Below are 24262 nucleotides of genomic sequence, written 5' to 3'. Positions count from 1 at the left end.
CACAGCATATATAATATACATAAATATAGAATTTTATCCTTAAAAAGTATTGCTTTCCAAGAAACGTCCACTATACTGTCAGTTTCATCCGTATAGAAATCTTCCAGGCGTGGACAAATAACAAATGAAAATTGTCTACCGCCTGAAGATTTCTGTGCAGATGAAACGAACTGAGTGGACGGTTAAAAATAGGCAGTTCTTTTTTTCAAAAGTTTAGCGATAATGAAATTCACGTTTTACTTAATTCATATATTTCAACCCAAAACGAAGGTAAAAACAACCAAAAATTGTGATGACGAAGAAGACTGTGGTAGTGCAGTTGTTGATTTTGTTGAAGATGAAAACACCAGAAGGCCATTTCCTGTAAAAGACAAGGTATATTTATCAATCGCACTAGGATTAGCAATAAAACAACATGCATAGACATAGTACAGTACCTGTCCAGAAATGAGCTAGCTATAACACCGCAGTATAAAAAAATTGATTTGAGATTATATTTTTTCTGTAATATTTAATATTTTCGTGCACAGTGTTAGAATTACGTGTCAGTTGTGGATCTTGCCAGAAAGAGTGTAATCTCATGGACACGCCTTTCAGCACTTGGGACAAATCCTTACTCTTAAACTTGCAATATTACGCGTCTTTGTATACTTTAATTTCTTAGGATTCAGTCAAGGACACGTTTGCAGTTAAAGTCTTGCCGAACTCAGCCAATGCAGATAACGCGAAACATTGTACGAAATCGTTTCCAAGTCAATGTCGAATGGGCATAAAGTAAGGTCCGCTCTCTCCATTCCCGCGTTTTCGATTTTACTCGCACGCGAAAGCCTAAAACCTTCATAAGTTTTTGTGTAATTAATTTATAACAGAGAAAACACACCACAATATCAAAAGAATCCAACCCTATGCATTCATATTCACAACCTCGTACCCAGGGTCTTTTGTCTTCACGGGGCGGGGAACTACGTAACGAAGAATCCAACCCTATCCACCATCTATATTCAATCGTTTATTTATAAGTATTAAAGTAAATTATTTTAATCCTTAGGCGCTTATACGTACGAAAATGCGCACAGCATATATAATATACATAAATATAGAATATATATCCTTAAAAAGTATTGCTTTCCAAGAAACGTCCAATATATTGTCAGTTTCATCTGTATAGAAATCTTCCAGGCGTGGACAAATAACAAATAAAAATTGTCTACCGCCTGAACATTTCTGTGCAGATGAAACGAACTGAGTGGACGGTTATAAATAGGCAGTTCTTTTTTTCAAACGTTTAGCAATAATGAAATTCACGTTTTACTTAATTCATATATTTCAACCCAAAACGAAGGTAAAAACAACCAAAAATTGTGATGACGAAGAAGACTGTGGTAGTGCAGTTGTTGATTTTGTTGAAGATGAAAACACCAGAAGGCCATTTCCTGTAAAAGACAAGGTATAATTATCAATCGTGCTAGGATTAGCAATAAAACAAGATGCATAGACATAGTACAGTACCTGTCCAGAAATGAGCTAGCTATAACACCGCAGTATAAAAAAAAGATATTGAGATAATATTTTTTCTGTAATATTTAATATTTTCGCGCATAGTGTTAGAATTACGCGTCAGTTATAGATCTTGCCAGAAAGAATGTAAGCTCATGGACACGCCTTTCAGCACTTGAGACAAATCCCTACTCTTAAACTTGGAATATTACGCGTCTTTGTATACTTTAATTTCTTAGGATTCAGTCAAGGACACGTTTGCAGTTAGAGTCTTGCCGAACTCAGCCAATGCAGATAACCGCGAAACATTGTACGAAATCGTTTCCAAGTCAATGTCGAATGGGCATAAAGTAAGGTCCGCTCTCTCCATTTTCGCGTTTTTGGTTTTACTCGCACACAAAAACCTAAAACCTTCATAAGTTTTTGTGTAATTAATTTATAACAGAGAAAACACACCACAATATCAAAAGAATCAAACCCTATACATTCATATTCACAACCTCGTACCCAGGGTCTTTTGTCTTCACGGGGCGGGAAACTGCGTAACGAAGAATCCAACCCTATCCACCATCTATATTCAATCGTTTATTTATAATTATTAAAGTTAATGATTTTAAACCTTAGGCGCTTATACGTACGAAAATGCGCGCAGCATATATAATATACATAAATATAGAATATATATCCTTAAAAAGTATTGCTTTCCAAGAAACGTCCAATATATTGTCAGTTTCATCTGTATAGAAATCTTCCAGGCGTGGACAAATAACAAATAAAAATTGTCTACCGCCTGAACATTTCTGTGCAGATGAAACGAACTGAGTGGACGGTTATAAATAAGCAGTTCTTTTTTTCAAAAGTTTAGCAATAATGAAATTCACGTTTTACTTAATTCATATATTTCAACCTAAAACAAAGGTAAAAACAACCAAAAATTGTGATGACGAAGAAGACTGTGGTAGTGCAGTTATTGATTTTGTTGAAGATGAAAACACCAGAAGGCCATTTCCTGTAAAAGACAAGGTATAATTATCAATCGCGCTAGTATGGAATGCCGAAGTGGACAAAAGTCCCTGAGAACTTTTTTATAGACGCGAGAATTTTTTTATAGACGCGAGAATTTTTTTATAGACGCGAGAATTTTTTTATAGACGCGAGAATTTTTTTATAGACGCGAGAATTTTTTTATAGATGCGAGAATTTTTTTATAGATGCGAGAATTACTTTGTAAATGCGAGAATTCTTCTACAGAAGCGAGAATGCTTTTATTTATTTATAGTTGCGAGAATTATTTTGTAGAAACGAGACTTTTTAGACGCAAAATATTTTTATATTAGGGCAAGAATTTTTTATTATACATTTTATACTGACTGCCAGTTCTACTTATACTTATGGCGGGAAATAATGTGCAGTTGTCACTTGTCACTCATGGCAGTTATACGGTTATACACAACACAAAATGGCGGCTAGAAATTCAGTTTCAGCAACAAGACCCGCACGGGCCGCAAATGAGATTTTAACGCAAATATTAAGTCATGTTGGGGAATTATCTGATGCTTTAAGTCCTTCTGCCAGTATCGGATCGGCAAGCCAAGGTACCAGCACTCGAAACACAGGCAATACTATAAACCAAACAGTGGAGGAAGAGGTCAGGAAAGTGTTTGGACGATCTGAACGACCATCCAACACGCTAAATACAGCTGAAGGTATTCAAATCCAAACGCATAGATCAGGAAATAACTTGACAAACGCAGTAAATCATCGGTATAATGCTAGACGATATTTTAGTGGTCACCAACGCTCCGCAATGACATCCAATAACAGCAAACGCAAGAAGAAAAATGTGCATGGTGGTCCCTTCACACGTGACATAATATTGCTCACTGGCCCCGAAGACAAGGATGTTCCTAGGCAAAGTAACAAGGTTTTCCTGCAAGAGAATGGGCATATACTTAATGCATTCAACTTTATGAGAGAATGGAGCCATATTGATGTGGAAATAGCGATCCGCAATACATTTGAAGGAAAAATTCCTGAGAATGTTGATATTGAGATCCTTCAGTCAGTCCACACATCGTTACATACACCATCATTGCCTCCAGGTCAATGTTTGACTGGTTTGGTTATGAGCAAAGTGTTTGCCAACAATAAACCAGTTTACATCAGACCATCAAAGAAAATCCTCTTCCAGCCTGATGAAATTGAACGAAAGAGACAAAAACATGAATTACCTTCTGATATATTTGATGATAATTCTGATGACAATACCTTGGCAAACTCACATATAGATATCATCAACTCTACGAAATCTGTTGACATGCCAATTGGTAAGATAGCTTTGCAGTCTGCTTCAATTAAGTATTTAATAGATTTTTAGTGCACTTGTTGGGTGACTTACCAGCTGATTTTAATTTCCATGCATATAATTTTCTAGGTGGGGTGATTGAAAATCCAGAAGAGCATCCAGCATTATATAATGCTGAATATGTACCAGATGAGGTGGCTAATGAAGTTGCTATCCGTGCAGAAGCTGCAATTACAAATGTTGAAGTTGCAGAAGTGGCAGAATGTACTATTACAAATACTGTTCAACAAGGTAGCTTGCATTTTTAACAATCAAGTTCATTATTTATTTGGTATTAGCATGCCATTTCTCTACATTTTCAATCAATCCATCCTTATTTCCAAATTCCAACATGAAAATCATATTGTATATATATAATATATATATATATATATATATATATATATATATATAATATATATATATTATATATATATATATATATATATATATGTATATATATATAATTATTTCATATGTATATTTTACAAATTAGACATTTTTCTATAAGCATATGTAATAAACAATCCGTCAGTAATTAAATCTATAACTATTAAATCTATAACTATAAGTATTAAATCTATAATAATGTTTTTTATAAGAAATGATTTTAAAAAGACACTTGATATAAGCAGAATGGTAATTAAGCACATGCTTGTAAACTTTAAAAGAGCACTGAGTCAGGTTTTATTATGCAGAGTCTTCTCATTAAATTTATTATTGTAGGTCACAATTACTTCCTGTTATTATTGTCAATATCAAATTACCTTTTCACCTGTAGTACCCACTCAACTGTCGTACACAATCAGAAATTGGGGGTGTTAGCCTGTAAATATTAAACAGTAAACACATTCTTCATTATCCTATATAAACTCATCTGTGACAAAGCATTGAGAATTTTATTTAACCTGTTCATACTATTAGATGCTTTTGAAAAGAAATGGAAGTGTAATTTGCAAGTTGACAACAAACATAGTCCTGATTTAGGAACGATGCTTTGAAAAGTTATCTTAACTTGATAGTAAATAGTTATGTATTTATTTCATATGTATATAGTTATGTATTTATTTTAAAGGTATATATACACTTCCTTTACTTTTGTATGGAGCACATAATTCTATACTCAAAATATTAATTGGCATTATATTTGTATAATTAAGATCCTGTAGATTGGGCATGTGATGAGATTCCCACCGGCACTGATGATCATCTCTTGGAAGATGCGCCTGCACTTGTTAAAGAGATTGCCATTCATCGTAGCAATGTGTTGAAAGACATGATTGCAGCCTTTAAAGAGGAGGAAGTTCTTAATTGTGCTCTTGAAATAGTTTTTATTGATAACCAAGGAAAGATTGAAGAGGGGAGAGGCTCTGGAGTGAAAAGAGAAGCATTCAGTTTATTTTGGAGCGAGTTCTACGACTCTTTGACGCTCGGCGCTTCTGAAAAAGTTCCAGCCATTCGGCACGATTATCAAATGACCGAATGGCAAAGTGTCGGGCGTATCCTTTTTGTCGGCTATTCCAAGTTTAGTTATTTTCCTATCGGATTGTCAAAAGCATTTATAGCTTCGTGCTTTTTCACAGAAGAATTACTCCCGAATGAATGGCTATTGGATTCTTTTCACCGATACATAGCTGCAGACGAGAGTGAAACTCTCAAGAAGTGTTTGACTCCGGAATGCGGGGACCTTGGAAAAAACGAAGATCTTCTTGATTTCTTAAGTGCCTACAAGTGTTATCGGGTCGTTAGCAAGGAGAACATGCCAACAATTATCGACGAGCTTGCTCATCAAGAATTGATTCAACGTCCGAAATACATAGCAAATGCATGGATTCCTATCGTTAACAAGCTTAAACAACACCCAGAATTTACTAGCATAGAAAGCTTGCATGCTCTTTATGAGGCAAAAAAGCCATCTAATAAAAAAGTTTGTAATCTTTTAAGAGCTAATCCCAGCACTGACGCCGAAAGAGAGTGTCTGTCTCATTTGAAGAGGTTCATTAAATCTCTCGACCACGCTATGCTTCGCCTATTTCTGCAGTTCATAACCGGTAGTGATACCCTTGCTGTGGAAAAGGTTGATGTTGGATTTAATGAAGAAATTGGTTTTAGTCGTCGTCCAACAGCCCACACGTGTGGTCCTCTTCTGGTCATTCCGGCTAGTTACCAGTCATACAATGAACTGTCTGAAGAATTTAGTAGTATTCTTCGTCGTCATGGAGAATGGTCATTTCATATCGTATGATTTCCAAAGAGTTAAAGACTAAAAGACTAAAAACTGCCAAAACATAGCTTTTGATTATATTGTTACGGTTACGTTGTATGTTTTATTAACATGGATTAATTATAATTCACATTTTTTACATAAGAAAAGTTTGATGTCAAACATAACATATTCAAATTTGGTTCCCTTATCGTTTGCTGCCGTGTTCACGCTTTGAAACGATTTGTATACATAAAGTAGCGATTTGTAAGAAACGATTTGTATAAATAATGATACCGTTTGTAAAAGTGTTAAAACTAGGCTTTGAACAAGGTATTACACCATATATTTTATGTACACATTAGTATATTTTATATTATATACATTTTTGTTCATGAAAAGTGCCCCCTCAAACAATCGCGAACTGTTTGGTAATGATTTAAACCATGGTTACCATCATCGTCTTGGGGAGTTGGAACTAGTTCTTTTATTTCCATTATCTGCTCGTTGTTTAAGTGAATGGTGCTTTCTGGAACAATTACCATATTGTCCGTTTCAATGTCAACGACGGGCCCATCAGGATCAATGCCATAAAGCCCTATATCGCCATCTATATTAACTTCATCGCATTCACTTATCTCTGAATACCATAGTGCTAGGGGGGATTGATGGCGCATTGTACGGAGACCGTGACAGTTCCACTGGTTCACAAACTCTTCTACCGAAGCTTGTACTGCAGGTAAATATACGTAATGCAACGCAAACAAATCCACTTCGTCATGAACATTAAGAAGGTCATTCTCTTCCATGAATTTGAAAAGATCTTTATAATACGCGGATACGACCCTGTTTAATTCCGCCCACAGGCGCTCGATCCTTTGGTTGTGCACACTACGGCCACAAATGAAACTTCCACGATTTAATCCCCGGTTTCTGATCATAAAACGAGCAACATCAACGTTTTCAACGCCCTTGTCGCCTCTTACTCTTAAAGGCAGTCCATATTCTTGCGTACCTTGTATAAAATATTCTAATGCTGTACGTGCTAGATTGTTGGTACAGCATTTTAGGTATATAATAGTCCTGCTATATCCATCGATACATCCATGGAACACAAACCTCCAACTGATTAGTTTGTGATTAGAATCAATGTGCCATAGATTATTTGGCTTTCTTACGTTATATGCTCGTCGTTGAATAGCGCACCTTCGCCGAATTGCACGTTTATTGGCATCAATTGTGTGCATACATCTCGGATCTTCCATCTCTGGACATTGATACCTCTTGCACGCAATGCCCCTCGTACATAGGTTTCCCCTGAGTAAGGTGTCAATCTTAAAATGTCTCTAACGCAGGTTTCTAGCTCTTCATTGGAAATATCATCGTATGAATCATTCATGCCGCATTCTTTTCTTCTTCGGTAGATCGTCTTAACACTAACGCCCAAACAGCTAGCTATTGCAGTCCAATGCATGCCAGTACTACGGAGAATTTCAATTTGCTCTTGAGCAATGGAGTACCGTCGCCTACCGCCGGAGCTCCCTTCGTGATGAAGCTCTCTTTGTACTCTGCCAACTCTGGCAGCTTCTTCGTTGGATGCACTTAGTTCAGTTCTAAGATAATCGATTCTTGTCATCAAAATATCGAGTAAGCTTGCAACTAACTGTCCAACTATAAGTGTTTCATCATTGCCAATAGCTAAAGACATAGCAGTTAGAATTTGAATGAAGTCTTCCAAACGGTCTGTAAAATGCGAAGCAAATAAAATTATGGACAACTCGCTCGTATCAATCCTGTCTAACAGTCTTGTAACGACAGAAAAAATTCTGCAATTCTTCATCTTCACCGAAGCCAAATTAAGCGCGTTAAAAACGAGAGCACATATAAAAACGAAGTAAACCATGTTGAACGCAATTTGAAATAACAGTAATAGCGTCTATATAAAAATTTTCATTTGTATAAAAAATGTTTGCATTTATAAAAAAAATTCGCATTTATAGAAGCATTACCGCATCTAAAAAACTATTCTTGCATCTATAAAAAAATTCTCGCAACTATAAAAAAATTCTCGCATCTAAAAAAATTCTCGCGTCTATAAAAAAATTCTCGCGTCTATAAAAAAATTCTCGCAACTATAAAAAAATTCTCGCATCTATAAAAAAATTCTCGCATCTATAAAAAAATTTTCGCATCTATAAAAAAATTCTCGCAACTATAAAAAAATTCTCCCGTCTATAAAAAAACTCTCGCGTCTATAAAAACATTCTCGCGTCTATAAAAACATTCTCAGGGACTTTTGTCCACTTTGGCATTCCATACGCTAGGATTAGCAATAAAACAATATGCATGCAAAGACATAGTACAGTACCTGTCCAGAAATGAGCTAGCATAACACCGCAGTATAAAAAAATAGATTTGAGATTATATTTTTTCTGTAATATTTAATATTTTCGAGCACAGTGTTAGAATTACGCGTCAGTTATAAATCTTGCGAGAAAGAATGTAAGCTCACGGAGACGCCTTTCGGCACTTGGGACAAATCCCTCCTCTTAAATTTGCAACATTACGCGTCTTTGTTTACTTTAATTCCTTAGGATTCAGTCAAGGACACGTTTGCAGTTAGAGTCTTGCCGATTTCAGCCAATGCAGATAACCAAGAAACATTGTACGAAATCGTTTCCAAGTCAATGTCGAATGGGCATAAAGTAAGGTCCGCTCTCTCCATTTTCGCGTTTTTGGTTTTACTCGCACACAAAAACCTAAAACCTTCATAAGTTTTTGTGTAATTAATTTATAACAGAGAAAACACACCACAATATCAAAAGAATCCAACCCTATGCATTCATATTCACAACGTCGTACCCAGGGTCTTTTGTCTTCACGGGGCGAGGAACTACGTAACGAAGAATCCAACCCTATCCACCATCTATATTCAATCGTTTATTTATAAGTATTAAATGAAATTATTTTAAACCTTAGGCGCTTATACGTACGAAAATGCGCACAGCATATATAATATACATAAATATAGAATTTTATCCTTAAAAAGTATTGCTTTCCAAGAAACGTCACTATACTGTCAGTTTCATCCGTATAGAAATCTTCCAGGCGTGGACAAATAACAAATAAAAATTGTCTACCGCCTGAAGATTTCTGTGCAGATGAAACGAACTGAATGGACGGTTATAAATAGGCAGTTCTTTTTTTCAAAAGTTTAGCGATAATGAAATTCACGTTTTACTTAATTCATATATTTCAACCCAAAACGAAGGTAAAAACAACCAAAAATTGTGATGACGAAGAAGACTGTGGTAGTGCAGTTGTTGATTTTGTTGAAGATGAAAACACCAGAAGGCCATTTCCTGTAAAAGACAAGGTATATTTACCAATCGCGCTAGGATTAGCAATAAAACAATATGCATGCAAAGACATAGTACAGTACCTGTCCAGAAATGAGCTAGAATAACACCGCAGTATAAAAAAATAGATTTGAGATTATATTTTTTCTGTAATATTTAATATTTTCGAGCGCAGTGTTAGAATTACGCGTCAGTTATAGATCTTGCGAGAAAGAATGTAAGCTCATGGAGACGCCTTTCGGCACTTGGGACAAATCCCTCCTCTTAAACTTGCAACATTACGCGTCTTTGTATACTTTAATTTCTTAGGATTCAGTCAAGGACACGTTTGCAGTTAGAGTCTTGCCGAACTCAGCCAATGCAGATAACCGCGAAACATTGTACGAAATCGTTTCCAAGTCAATGTCGAATGGGCATAAAGTAAGGTCCGCTCTCTCCATTTTCGCGTTTTTGGTTTTACTCGCACACAAAAACCTAAAACCTTCATAAGTTTTTGTGTAATTAATTTATAACAGAGAAAACACACCACAATATCAAAAGAATCAAACCCTATACATTCATATTCACAACCTCGTACCCAGGTTTTTAGTCTTCACGGGGCGGGGAACTACGTAACGAAGAATCCAACCCTATCCACCATCTATATTCAATCGTTTATTTATAAGTATTAAAGTAAATGATTTTAAACCTTAGGCGCTTATACGTACGAAAATGCGCACAGCATATATAATATACATAAATATAGAATATATTCCTTAAAAAGTATTGCTTTCCAAGAAACGTCCAATATACTGTCAGTTTCATCTGTATAGAAATCTTCCAGGCGTGGACAAATAACAAATAAAAATTGTCTACCGCCGGAACATTTCTGTGCAGATGAAACGAACTGAGTGGACGGTTATAAATAAGCAGTTCTTTTTTTCAAAAGTTTAGCAATAATGAAATTCACGTTTTACTTAATTCATATATTTCAACCCAAAACGAAGGTAAAAACAACCAAAAATTGTGATGACGAAGAAGACTGTGGTAGTGCAGTTATTGATTTTGTTGAAGATGAAAACACCAGAAGGCCATTTCCTGTAAAAGACAAGGTATAATTATCAATCGCGCTAGGATTAGCAATAAAACAATATGCATGCAAAGACATAGTACAGTACCTGTCCAGAAATGAGCTAGCATAACACCGCAGTATAAAAAAATAGATTTGAGATTATATTTTTTCTGTAATATTTAATATTTTCGAGCACAGTGTTAGAATTACGCGTCAGTTATAGATCTTGCGAGAAAGAATGTAAGCTCATGGAGACGCCTTTCGGCACTTGGGACAAATCCCTCCTCTTAAACTTGCAACATTACGCGTCTTTGTATACTTTAATTTCTTAGGATTCAGTCAAGGACACGTTTGCAGTTAGAGTCTTGCCGAACTCAGCCAATGCAGATAACCGCGAAACATTGTACGAAATCGTTTCCAAGTCAATGTCGAATGGGCATAAAGTAAGGTCCGCTCTCTCCATTTTCGCGTTTTTGGTTTTACTCGCACACAAAAACCTAAAACCTTCATAAGTTTTGTGTAATTAATTTATAACAGAGAAAACACACCACAATATCAAAAAATCAAACCCTATGCATTCATATTCACAACCTCGTACCCAGGGTCTTTTGTCTTCACGGGGCGGGGAACTACGTAACGAAGAATCCAACCCTATCCACCATCTATATTCAATCGTTTATTTATAAGTATTAAAGTAAATATTTTAAACCTTAGGCGCTTATACGTACGAAAATGCGCACAGCATATATATATACATTATAGAATTTTATCCTTAAAAAGTATTGCTTTCCAAGAAACGTCACTATACTGTCAGTTTCATCCGTATAGAAATCTTCCAGGCGTGGACAAATAACAAAAATTGTCTACCGCCTGAAGATTTCTGTGCAGATGAAACGAACTGAGTGGACGGTTAAATAGCAGTTCTTTTTTTCAAAAGTTTAGCGATAATGAAATTCACGTTTTACTTAATTCATATATTTCAACCCAAAACGAAGGTAAAAACAACCAAAAATTGTGATGACGAAGAAGACTGTGGTAGTGCAGTGTTGATTTTGTTGAAGATGAAAACACCAGAAGGCCATTTCCTGTAAAAGACAAGGTATTTATCAATCGCACTAGGATTAGCAATAAAACAACATGCATGACATAGTACAGTACCTGTCCAGAAATGAGCTAGCTATAACACCGCAGTATAAAAAAATTGATTTGAGATTATATTTTTTCTGTAATATTTAATATTTTCGTGCACAGTGTTAGAATTACGTGTCAGTTGTGGATCTTGCCAGAAAGAGTGTAATCTCATGGACACGCCTTTCAGCACTTGGGACAAATCCTTACTCTTAAACTTGCAATATTACGCGTCTTTGTATACTTTAATTTCTTAGGATTCAGTCAAGGACACGTTTGCAGTTAAAGTCTTGCCGAACTCAGCCAATGCAGATAACCGCGAAACATTGTACGAAATCGTTTCCAAGTCAATGTCGAATGGGCATAAAGTAAGGTCCGCTCTCTCCATTCCCGCGTTTTCGATTTTACTCGCACGCGAAAGCCTAAAACCTTCATAAGTTTTTGTGTAATTAATTTATAACAGAGAAAACACACCACAATATCAAAAGAATCCAACCCTATGCATTCATATTCACAACCTCGTACCCAGGGTCTTTTGTCTTCACGGGGCGGGGAACTACGTAACGAAGAATCCAACCCTATCCACCATCGATATTCAATCGTTTATTTATAAGTATTAAAGTAAATTATTTTAAACCTTAGGCGCTTATACGTACGAAAATGCGCACAGCATATATAATATACATAAATATAGAATTTTATCCTTAAAAAGTATTGCTTTCCAAGAAACGTCCACTATACTGTCAGTTTCATCCGTATAGAAATCTTCCAGGCGTGGACAAATAACAAAAATTGTCTACCGCCTGAAGATTTCTGTGCAGATGAAACGAACTGAGTGGACGGTTAAAATAGCAGTTCTTTTTTTCAAAAGTTTAGCGATAATGAAATTCACGTTTTACTTAATTCATATATTTCAACCCAAAACGAAGGTAAAAACAACCAAAAATTGTGATGAAGAAGACTGTGGTAGTGCAGTTGTTGATTTTGTTGAAGATGAAAACACCAGAAGGCCATTTCCTGTAAAAGACAAGGTATATTATCAATCGCCTAGGATTAGCAATAAAACAACATGCATAGACATAGTACAGTACCTGTCCAGAAATGAGCTAGCTATAACACCGCAGTATAAAAAATGATTTGAGATTATATTTTTTCTGTAATATTTAATATTTTCGTGCACAGTGTTAGAATTACGCGTCATTATGATCTTGCCAGAAAGTGTAAGCTCATGGACACGCCTTTCAGCACTTGGGACAAATCCTACTCTTAAACTTGCAATATTACGCGTCTTTGTATACTTTAATTTCTTAGGATTCAGTCAAGGACACGTTTGCAGTTAAGTCTTGCCGAACTCAGCCAATGCAGATAACCGCGAAACATTGTACGAAATCGTTTCCAAGTCAATGTCGAATGGGCATAAAGTAAGGTCCGCTCTCTCCATTCGCGTTTTGATTTTACTCGCACGCGAAAGCCTAAAACCTTCATAAGTTTTTGTGTAATTAATTTATAACAGAGAAACACACCACAATATCAAAAGAATCCAACCCTATGCATTCATATTCACAACCTCGTACCCAGGGTCTTTTGTCTTCACGGGGCGGGGAACTACGTAACGAAGAATCCAACCCTATCCACCATCGATATTCAATCGTTTATTTATAAGTATTAAAGTAAATTATTTTAAACCTTAGGCGCTTATACGTACGAAAATGCGCACAGCATATATAATATACATAAATATAGAATTTTATCCTTAAAAAGTATTGCTTTCCAAGAAACGTCCACTATACTGTCAGTTTCATCCGTATAGAAATCTTCCAGGCGTGGACAAATAACAAATAAAAATTGTCTACCGCCTGAAGATTTCTGTGCAGATGAAACGAACTGAATGGACGGTTATAAATAGGCAGTTCTTTTTTTCAAAAGTTTAGCGATAATGAAATTCACGTTTTTTAATTCATATATTTCAACCCAAAACGAAGGTAAAAACAACCAAAAATTGTGATGACGAAGAAGACTGTGGTAGTGCAGTTGTTGATTTTGTTGAAGATGAAAACACCAGAAGGCCATTTCCTGTAAAAGACAAGGTATATTTATCAATCGCGCTAGGATTAGCAATAAAACAACATGCATAGACATAGTACAGAACCTGTCCAGAAATGAGCTAGCTATAACACGGCAGTATAAAAAAATGATTTGAGATTATATTTTTTCTGTAATATTTAATATTTTCGTGCACAGTGTTAGAATTACGTGTCAGTTATGATCTTGCCAGAAAGAGTGTAAGCTCATGGACACGCCTTTCAGCACTTGGGACAAATCCTTACTCTTAAACTTGCAATATTACGCGTCTTTGTATACTTTAATTTCTTAGGATTCAGTCAAGGACACGTTTGCAGTTAGAATCTTGCCGAACTCAGCCAATGCAGATAACCGCGAAACATTGTACGAAATCGTTTCCAAGTCAATGTCGAATGGGCATAAAGTAAGGTCCGCTCTCTCCATTTCCCGCGTTTTGATTTTACTCGCACGCGAAAGCCTAAAACCTTCATAAGTTTTGTGTAATTAATTTATAACAGAGAAAACACACCACAATATCAAAAGAATCCAACCCTATGCATTCATATTCACAACCTCGTACCCAGGGTCTTTTGTCTTCACGGGGCGGGAACTACGTAACGAAGAATCCAACCCTATCCACCATCATATTCAATCGTTTATTTATAAGTATTAAAGTAAATGATTTTAAACCTTAGGCGCTTATACGTACGAAATGCGCACAGCATATATATATACATAAATATAGAATTATATCCTTAAAAAGTATTGCTTTCCAAGAAACGTCCAATATATTGTCAGTTTCATCTATAGAAATCTTCCAGGCGTGGACAAATAACAAATAAAAATTGTCTACCGCCTGAAGATTTCTGTGCAGATGAAACGAACTGAGTGGACGGTTAAAATAGCAGTTCTTTTTTTCAAAGTTTAGCAATAATGAAATTCACGTTTTACTTAATTCATATATTTCAACCCAAAACGAAGGTAAAAACAACCAAAATTGTGATGACGAAGAAGACTGTGGTAGTGCAGTTGTGATTTTGTTGAAGATGAAAAACCAGAAGGCCATTTCCTGTAAAAGACAAGTATTTATCAATCGCGCTAGGATTAGCAATAAAACATGCATAGACATAGTACAGTACCTGTCCAGAAATGAGCTAGCTATAACACCGCAGTATAAAAAAATGATTTGAGATTATATTTTTTCTGTAATATTTAATATTTTCGTGCACAGTGTTAGAATTACGCGTCAGTTATAGATCTTGCCAGAAAGAATGTAAGCTCATGGACATGCCTTTCAGCACTTGGGACAAATCCCTACTCTTAAACTTGCAATATTACGCGTCTTTGTATACTTTAATTTCTTAGGATTCAGTCATGGACACGTTTGCAGTTAGAGTCTTGCCGAACTCAGCCAATGCAGATAACCGCGAAACATTGTACGAAATCGTTTCCAAGTCAATGTCGAATGGGCATAAAGTAAGGTCCGCTCTCTCCTTCCCGCTTTTGATTTACTCGCACGCGAAAGCCTAAAACCTTCATAAGTTTTTGTGTAATTAATTTATACAGAGAAAACACACCACAATATCAAAAGAATCCAACCCTATGCATTCATATTCAACCTCGTACCCAGGGTCTTTTGTCTTCACGGGGCGGGGAACTACGTAACGAAGAATCCAACCCTATCCACCATCTATTCAATCGTTTATTTATAAGTATTAAAGTAAATGATTTTAAACCTTAGGCGCCTATACGTACGAAAATGCGCACAGCATATAATATACATAAATATAGAATTTTATCCTTAAAAAGTATTGCTTTCCAAGAAACGTCCACTATACTGTCAGTTTCATCCGTATAGAAATCTTCCAGGCGTGGACAAATAACAAATAAAAATTGTCTACCGCCTGAAGATTTCTGTGCAGATGAAACGAACTGAGTGGACGGTTATAAATAGGCAGTTCTTTTTTTCAAAAGTTTAGCGATAATGAAATTCACGTTTTACTTAATTCATATATTTCAACCCAAAACGAAGGTAAAAACAACCAAAAATTGTGATGACGAAGAAGACTGTGGTAGTGCAGTTGTTGATTTTGTTGAAGATGAAAACACCAGAAGGCCATTTCCTGTAAAAGACAAGGTATATTTATCAATCGCACTAGGATTAGCAATAAAACAACATGCATAGACATAGTACAGTACCTGTCCAGAAATGAGCTAGCTATAACACCGCAGTATAAAAAAATGATTTGAGATTATATTTTTTCTGTAATATTTAATATTTTCGTGCACAGTGTTAGAATTACGTGTCAGTTGTGATCTTGCCAGAAAGAGTGTAAGCTCATGGACACGCCTTTCAGCACTTGGGACAAATCCTTACTCTTAAACTTGCAATATTACGCGTCTTTGTATACTTTAATTTCTTAGGATTCAGTCAAGGACACGTTTGCAGTTAAAGTCTTGCCGAACTCAGCCAATGCAGATAACCGCGAAACATTGTACGAAATCGTTTCCAAGTCAATGTCGAATGGGCATAAAGTAAGGTCCGCTCTCTCCATTCCCGCGTTTTCGATTTTACTCGCACGCGAAAGCCTAAAACCTTCATAAGTTTTTGTGTAATTAATTTATAACAGAGAAAACACACCACAATATCAAAAGAATCCAACCCTATGCATTCATATTCACAACCTCGTACCCAGGGTCTTTTGTCTTCACGGGGCGGGGAACTACGTAACGAAGAATCCAACCCTATCCACCATCTATATTCAATCGTTTATTTATAAGTATTAAAGTAAATTATTTTAAACCTTAGGCGCTTATACGTACGAAAATGCGCACAGCATATATAATATACATAAATATAGAATTTTATCCTTAAAAAGTATTGCTTTCCAAGAAACGTCCACTATATTGTCAGTTTCATCGTATAGAAATCTTCCAGGCGTGGACAAATAACAAATAAAAATTGTCTACCGCCTGAAGATTTCTGTGCAGATGAAACGAACTGAGTGGACGGTTATAAATAAGCAGTTCTTTTTTTCAAACGTTTAGCAATAATGAAATTCACGTTTTACTTAATTCATATATTTCAACCCAAAACGAAGGTAAAAACAACCAAAAATTGTGATGACGAAGAAGACTGTGGTAGTGCAGTTGTTGATTTTGTTGAAGATGAAAACACCAGAAGGCCATTTCCTGTAAAAGACAAGGTATAATTATCAATCGTGCTAGGATTAGCAATAAAACAAGATGCATAGACATAGTACAGTACCTGTCCAGAAATGAGCTAGCTATAACACCGCAGTATAAAAAATATATTTGAGATAATATTTTTTCTGTAATATTTAATATTTTCGCGCATAGTGTTAGAATTACGCGTCAGTTATAGATCTTGCCAGAAAGAATGTAAGCTCATGGAGACGCCTTTCGGCACTTGGGACAAATCCCTCCTCTTAAACTTGCAACATTACGCGTCTTTGTTTACTTTAATTTCTTAGGATTCAGTCAAGGACACGTTTGCAGTTAGAGTCTTGCCGAACTCAGCCAATGCAGATAACCGCGAAACATTGTACGAAATCGTTTCCAAGTCAATGTCGAATGGGCGTAAAGTAAGGTCCGCTCTCCCATTTTCGCGTTTTTGGTTTACTCGCACACAAAAACCTAAAACCTTCATAAGTTTTTGTGTAATTAATTTATAACAGAGAAAACACACCACAATATCAAAAGAATCCAACCCTATGCATTCATATTCACAACGTCGTACCCAGGGTCTTTTGTCTTCACGGGGCGGGGAACTACGTAACGAAGAATCCAACCCTATCCACCATCTATATTCAATCGTTTATTTATAAGTATTAAAGTAAATTATTTTAAACCTTAGGCGCTTATACGTACGAAAATGCGCACAGCATATATATATACATAAATAGAATTTCCTTAAAAAGTATTGCTTTCCAAGAAACGTCCACTATACTGTCAGTTTCATCCGTATAGAAATCTTCCAGGCGTGGACAAATAACAAATAAAAATTGTCTACCGCCTGAAGATTTCTGTGCAGATGAAACGAACTGAGTGGACGGTTAGGCAGTTCTTTTTTTCAAAAGTTTAGCGATAATGAAATTCACGTTTTACTTAATTCATATATTTCAACCCAAAACGAAGGTAAAAACAACCAAAAATTGTGATGACGAAGAAGACTGTGGTAGTGCAGTTGTTGATTTTGTTGAAGATGAAAACACCAGAAGGCCATTTCCTGTAAAAGACAAGGTATATTTATCAATCGCGCTAGGATTAGCAATAAAACAATATGCATGCAAAGACATAGTACAGTACCTGTCCAGAAATGAGCTAGCATAACACCGCAGTATAAAAAAAATAGATTTGAGATTATATTTTTTCTGTAATATTTAATATTTTTCGAGCACAGTGTTTAGAATTACGCGTCAGTTATAGATCTTGCGAGAAAGAATGTAAGCTCATGGAGACGCCTTTCGGCACTTGGGACAAATCCCTCCTCTTAAACTTGCAATATTACGCGTCTTTGTATACTTTAATTTCTTAGGATTCAGTCAAGGACACGTTTGCAGTTAGAGTCTTGCCGAACTCAGCCAATGCAGATAACCGCGAAACATTGTACGAAATCGTTTCCAAGTCAATGTCGAATGGGCATAAAGTAAGGTCCGCTCTCTCCATTTTCGCGTTTTTGTTTTACTCGCACACAAAAACCTAAAACCTTCATAAGTTTTTGTGTAATTAATTTATAACAGAGAAAACACACCACACAATAAACAGAAAGAATCACAACCCTATGCATTCATATTCACACACGTACCCAGGGTCTTTTGTCTTCACGGGGCGGGGAACTACGTAACGAAGAATCCAACCCTATCCACCATCTATATTCAATCGTTTATTTATAAGTATTAAAGTAAATTATTTAAACCTTAGGCGCTTATACGTACGAAAATGCGCACAGCATATATAATATACATAAATATAGAATATATATCCTTAAAAAGTATTGCTTTCCAAGAAACGTCCAATATATGTCAGTTTCATCTGTATAGAAATCTTCCAGGCGTGGACAAATAACAAATAAAAATTGTCTACCGCCTGAACATTTCTGTGCAGATGAAACGAACTGAGTGGACGGTTATAATAAGCAGTTCTTTTTTCAAAAGTTTAGCATAATGAAATTCACGTTTTACTTAATTCATATATTTCAACCCAAAACGAAGGTAAAAACAACCAAAAATTGTGATGACGAAGAAGACTGTGGTAGTGCAGTTATTGATTTTGTTGAAGATGAAAACACCAGAAGGCCATTTCCTGTAAAAGACAAGGTATAATTATCAATCGCGCTAGGATTAGCAATAAAACAATATGCATGCAAAGACATAGTACAGTACCTGTCCAGAAATGAGCTAGCATAACACCGCAGTATAAAAAAATAGATTTGAGATTATATTTTTTCTGTAATATTTAATATTTTCGAGCACAGTGTTAGAATTACGCGTCAGTTATAGATCTTGCGAAAAAGAATGTAAGCTCATGGAGACGCCTTTCGGCACTTGGGAAAAATCCCTCCTCTTAAACTTGCAATATTACGCGTCTTTGTATACTTTAATTTCTTAGGATTCAGTCAAGGACACGTTTGCAGTTAGAGTCTTGCCGAACTCAGCCAATGCAGATAACCGCGAATTATTGTACGAAATCGTTTCCAAGTCAATGTCGAATGGGCATAAAGTAAGGTCCGCTCTCTCCATTCGCGTTTTTGGTTTTACTCGCACACAAAACCTAAAACCTTAATAAGTTTTTGTGTAATTAATTTATAACAGAGAAAACACACCACAATATCAAAAGAATCCAACCCTATGCATTCATATTCACAACGTCGTACCCAGGGTCTTTTGTCTTCACGGGGCGGGGAACTACGTAACGAAGAATCCAACCCTATCCACCATCTATATTCAATCGTTTATTTATAAGTATTAAAGTAAATGATTTTAAACCTTAGGCGCTTATACGTACGAAAATGCGCACAGCATATATAATATACATAAATAAAATTTATCCTTAAAAAGTATTGCTTTCCAAGAAACGTCCACTATACTGTCAGTTTCATCCGTATAGAAATCTTCCAGGCGTGGACAAATAACAAATAAAAATTGTCTACCGCCTGAAGATTTCTGTGCAGATGAAACGAACTGAATGGACGGTTATAAATAGGCAGTTCTTTTTTTCAAAAGTTTAGCGATAATGAAATTCACGTTTTACTTAATTCATATATTTCAACCCAAAACGAAGGTAAAAACAACCAAAAATTGTGATGACGAAGAAGACTGTGGTAGTGCAGTTGTTGATTTTGTTGAAGATGAAAACACCAGAAGGCCATTTCCTGTAAAAGACAAGGTATATTATCAATCGCGCTAGGATTAGCAATAAAACAATGCATGCAAGACATAGTACAGTACCTGTCCAGAAATGAGCTAGCATAACACCGCAGTATAAAAAAATAGATTTGAGATTATATTTTTTCTGTAATATTTAATATTTTCGTGCACAGTGTTAGAATTACGCGTCAGTTATAGATCTTGCCAGAAAGAATGTAAGCTCATGGACATGCCTTTCAGCACTTGGGACAAATCCCTACTCTTAAACTTGCAATATTACGCGTCTTTGTATACTTTAATTTCTTAGGATTCAGTCAAGGACACGTTTGCAGTTAGAGTCTTGCCGAACTCAGCCAATGCAGATAACCGCGAAACATTGTACGAAATCGTTTCCAAGTCAATGTCGAATGGGCATAAAGTAAGGTCCGCTCTCTCCATTTTCGCGTTTTTGGTTTTACTCGCACACAAAAACCTAAAACCTTAATAAGTTTTTGTGTAATTAATTTATAACAGAGAAAACACACCACAATATCAAAAGAATCCAACCCTATGCATTCATATTCACAACGTCGTACCCAGGGTCTTTTGTCTTCACGGGGCGGGGAACTACGTAACGAAGAATCCAACCCTATCCACCATCTATATTCAATCGTTTATTTATAAGTATTAAAGTAAATTATTTTAAACCTTAGGCGCTTATACGTACGAAAATGCGCACAGCATATATAATATACATAAATATAGAATTTTATCCTTAAAAAGTATTGCTTTCCAAGAAACGTCCACTATACTGTCAGTTTCATCCGTATAGAAATCTTCCAGGCGTGGACAAATAACAAATAAAAATTGTCTACCGCCTGAAGATTTCTGTGCAGATGAAACGAACTGAGTGGACGGTTATAAATAAGAAGTTATTTTTTTCAAAAGTTTAGCAATAATGAAATTCACATTTTACTTAATTCATATATTTAAACCCAAAATGAAGGTAGAAACAACCAAAAATTGTGATGACGAAGAAGGCTGTGGTAGTGCAGTTGTTGATTTTGTTGAAGATGAAAACACCAAAAGACCATTTCCTGTAAAAGACAACGTATAATTATCAATCGCGCTAGGATTAGCAATAAAACAATATGCGTACATAGACATAGACATAGTACAGTACCTGTCCAGAAATGAGTTAGCTATAACACCGCAGTATAAAAAAATATAGATTTGAGATTATATTTTTTCTGTAATATTTAATATTTTCGCGCACAGTGTGAGAATTACGCGTCAGTTATAGATCTTGCCAGAAAGAATGTAAGCTCATGGAGACGCCTTTCGGCACTTGGGACAAATCCCTCCTCTTAAACTTGCAATATTACGCATCTTTGTATACTTTAATTTCTTAGGATTCAGTCAAGGACACGTTTGCAGTTAGAGTCTTGCCGAACTCAGCCAGTGCAGATAAGAGCGAAACATTGTACGAAATCCTTTCCAAGTCAATGTCGAATGGGCATAAAGTAAGGTCCGCTCTCTCCATTTTCGCGTTTTGAATTTACTCGCACGTAAAAGCCTAAAACCTTCATAAGTTTTTGTGTAATTAATTATAGAGAAAACACACCACAATATCAAAAGAATCCAACCCTATGCATTCATATTCAATACCTCGTACCCAGGGTCTTTTGTGTTCACAGGGCGCGGAACTACGCAAAGAAGAATCAAACCCTACCATCTATATTATATTGTTTATTTTATAAGTATTATCGTAAATGATTTTAAACCTTAGGCGCTAATACGTACGAAAATGCGGACAGCATATATAATATACATAAGTATAGAATATACTGTATATCCTTAAAAAGTATTGCTTTCCAAGAAACGTCCACTATACTGTCAGTTTCATCCGTATAGAAATCCTCCAGGCGTCAACAAATAACAAATAAAAATTGTCTACCGCCGGAAGATTTCTGTGCAGATGAAACGAACTGAGTGAACGGTTATAAATAAGCAGTTATTTTTTTCAAAAGTTTAGCGATAATGAAATTCACATTTTATCTAATTCATATATTTCAACCCAAAATGAAGGTAGAAACAACAAAAAATTGTGATGACGAAGAGGACTGTGGTAGTGCAGTTGTTGATTTTGTTGAAGATGAAAACAGCAGAAGGCCATTTCCTGTAAAAGACAAGGTATAATTATCAATCGCGCTAGGATTAGCAATAAAACAATATGCGTACATAGACATAGCAGAGTACCTGTCCAGAAATGAGCTATCTATAACACTGCAGTATAAAAAAATAGATTTGAGATTATATTTTTTCTGTAATATTTAATATTTTCGTGCACAGTGTCAGAATTACGCGTCAGTTATGGATCTTGCCAGAAAGAATGTAAGGTCATGGACACGCCTTTCAGCACTTAGGACAAATCCCTACTCTTAAACTTGCAATATTACGCATCTTTGTATACTTTAATTTCTTAGGATTCAGTCAAGGACACGTTTGCAGTTAGAGTCTTGCCGAACTCAGCCAATGCAGTTAACAGCGAAACATTGTACGAAATCCTTTCCAAGTCAATGTCGAATGGGCATAAAGTAAGGTCCGCTCTCTCCATTGTCGCGTTTTGAATTTACTCGCACGTAAAAGCCTAAAACCTTCATACGTTTTTGTGTAATTTATTTGTATCAGAGAAAACACACCACAATATCAAAAGAATCCAACCCTATGCATTGATATTCACAACCTCGTACCCAGGGTCTTTTGTGTTCACGGGGCGCGAAACTAAGCAACGAAGAATCAAACCCTACCATCTATACTTAATCGTTTATTTTATAAGTATCATAGTAAATGATTTTAAACCTTAGGCGCTTATACGCACGAAAATGCGGACAGCATATATAATATACATAAATATAGAATATATATCCTTAAAGATGATGTAAAGTCCGTTCTGAGCATATATTTTGCGCATAACAATGTTTGTTTACGTTGGTTATATAATCTTTACATGACGTATGCGTCGTTATAGTTTTCTTATTTTATTCTCGCTCGCCCGGCTGTGATCTGTGATGAATATGCTTATTTTATATTATATTTTGAAGAAAACATTATGATATTTTGAAGAAAATATAAAGCGAAGCTTATAAATAAACCGGCTGTTATTTAAAACTTTATATATTTGTAATTATAGGACAAGCGAGAAGGTAGCGTCTGTAGCGACGACAAATAGCCTCGCCATTTCGGGCCTTATTCAACAAAAAAATTCTTGGAGCATTTCTTTCAGCATAATATTGCTTTTTTCTAGCAGCCTTATGATAAGATAAGTTTTCATCGTGACTCGCAATTCGAGCCTCTTCGCATTGCGACGTAAAATAAAATAATTGTGCTCCCGAACTGCCGTTTGTAATACAATGCACTAATATCGCATATCACGTTCCAAAAGTTTTTCCCCCACTGATGGAATGTGTTGCTGCGTGGAATATATGCGCAGAACGGACTTTACCTCATCTTTAAAAAGTATTGCTTTCCAAGAAACGTCCACTATACTGCCAGTTTCATCCGTATAGAAATCCTCCAGGCGTGGACAAATAACAAATAAAAATTGTCTACCGCCTGAAGATTCCTATGCAGATGAAACGGACTGAGTGGACGGTTATAAATAAGCAGTTCTTTTTTTCAAAAGTTTAGCGATAATAAAATTCACGTTTTATTTAATTCATATATTTCAACCCAAAATGAAGGTAGAAACAACCAAACATTGTGATGACGAAGAAGACTGTGGTAGTGCAGTTGTTGATTTTGTTGAAGATGAAAACACCAGAAGAATTGTATAAATATCTTTAAGCATGCAGTTTAGTTTAACATAATGTCTCTAAATACAGTTTATTGACTTGACGTCTCGACTGGACACTTGGTCTTGTTTTCCTGTCTTGTTGGTCACCCTTGTTCTTGCTTGTTATAGTGTATATAGTGCCTGCTCAACAGACTCAGGCTAAACTGTTGCAATAACATCATCGCCTTAATTCATAATCTTCGTATAATCAATAAAGGTAACCTGAAAATATAAATTAAATGCATAAGAGGATCTGGCATTTACAATTTTCCAATTTAAGATGCAGTGCGCAAGCATCGTTAATAGACCATGGTAAATGATAACCAATTTATGAATTAAGATTTATTTTGTAACAGAATTAGGATGTATGCCAGTATACACAGGTATAATTAAAGAATATAATTATCTTGAAATTG

At 35.7% G+C, this 24262-nt stretch overlaps 1 protein-coding gene across 1 annotated transcript; it reads left to right on the top strand.

Annotated features, from left to right (window-relative positions):
* Positions 1-729: 729 nt before the first annotated feature.
* LOC114540968 lies at positions 730-24124 on the top strand. Its single transcript, XM_028560956.1, has 25 exons — positions 730-774; positions 1343-1447; positions 1737-1847; positions 9316-9420; positions 9713-9823; positions 10390-10494; positions 10787-10897; positions 11840-11950; positions 13565-13669; positions 13957-14067; positions 15676-15780; positions 16068-16178; positions 16745-16849; positions 17138-17253; positions 17744-17906; positions 18202-18312; positions 18878-18982; positions 19275-19385; positions 19947-20051; positions 20340-20450; positions 21018-21110; positions 21424-21534; positions 22100-22204; positions 22498-22608; positions 23755-24124. The coding sequence occupies exons 1-25, from the start codon at positions 757-759 to the stop codon at positions 23845-23847; spliced, it is 2649 nt and encodes an 882-aa protein (XP_028416757.1). The 5' UTR covers positions 730-756; the 3' UTR covers positions 23848-24124.
* Positions 24125-24262: the final 138 nt, after the last annotated feature.

The sequence above is a fragment of the Dendronephthya gigantea genome, unplaced genomic scaffold, assembly GCF_004324835.1.
Source record: "Dendronephthya gigantea isolate DGI-Jeju-01 unplaced genomic scaffold, DenGig_1.0 000258F, whole genome shotgun sequence".
NCBI classification, from domain to species: Eukaryota; Metazoa; Cnidaria; class Anthozoa; order Malacalcyonacea; family Nephtheidae; genus Dendronephthya; species Dendronephthya gigantea.
This window is presented reverse-complemented; position numbering and strand designations above follow the sequence as displayed.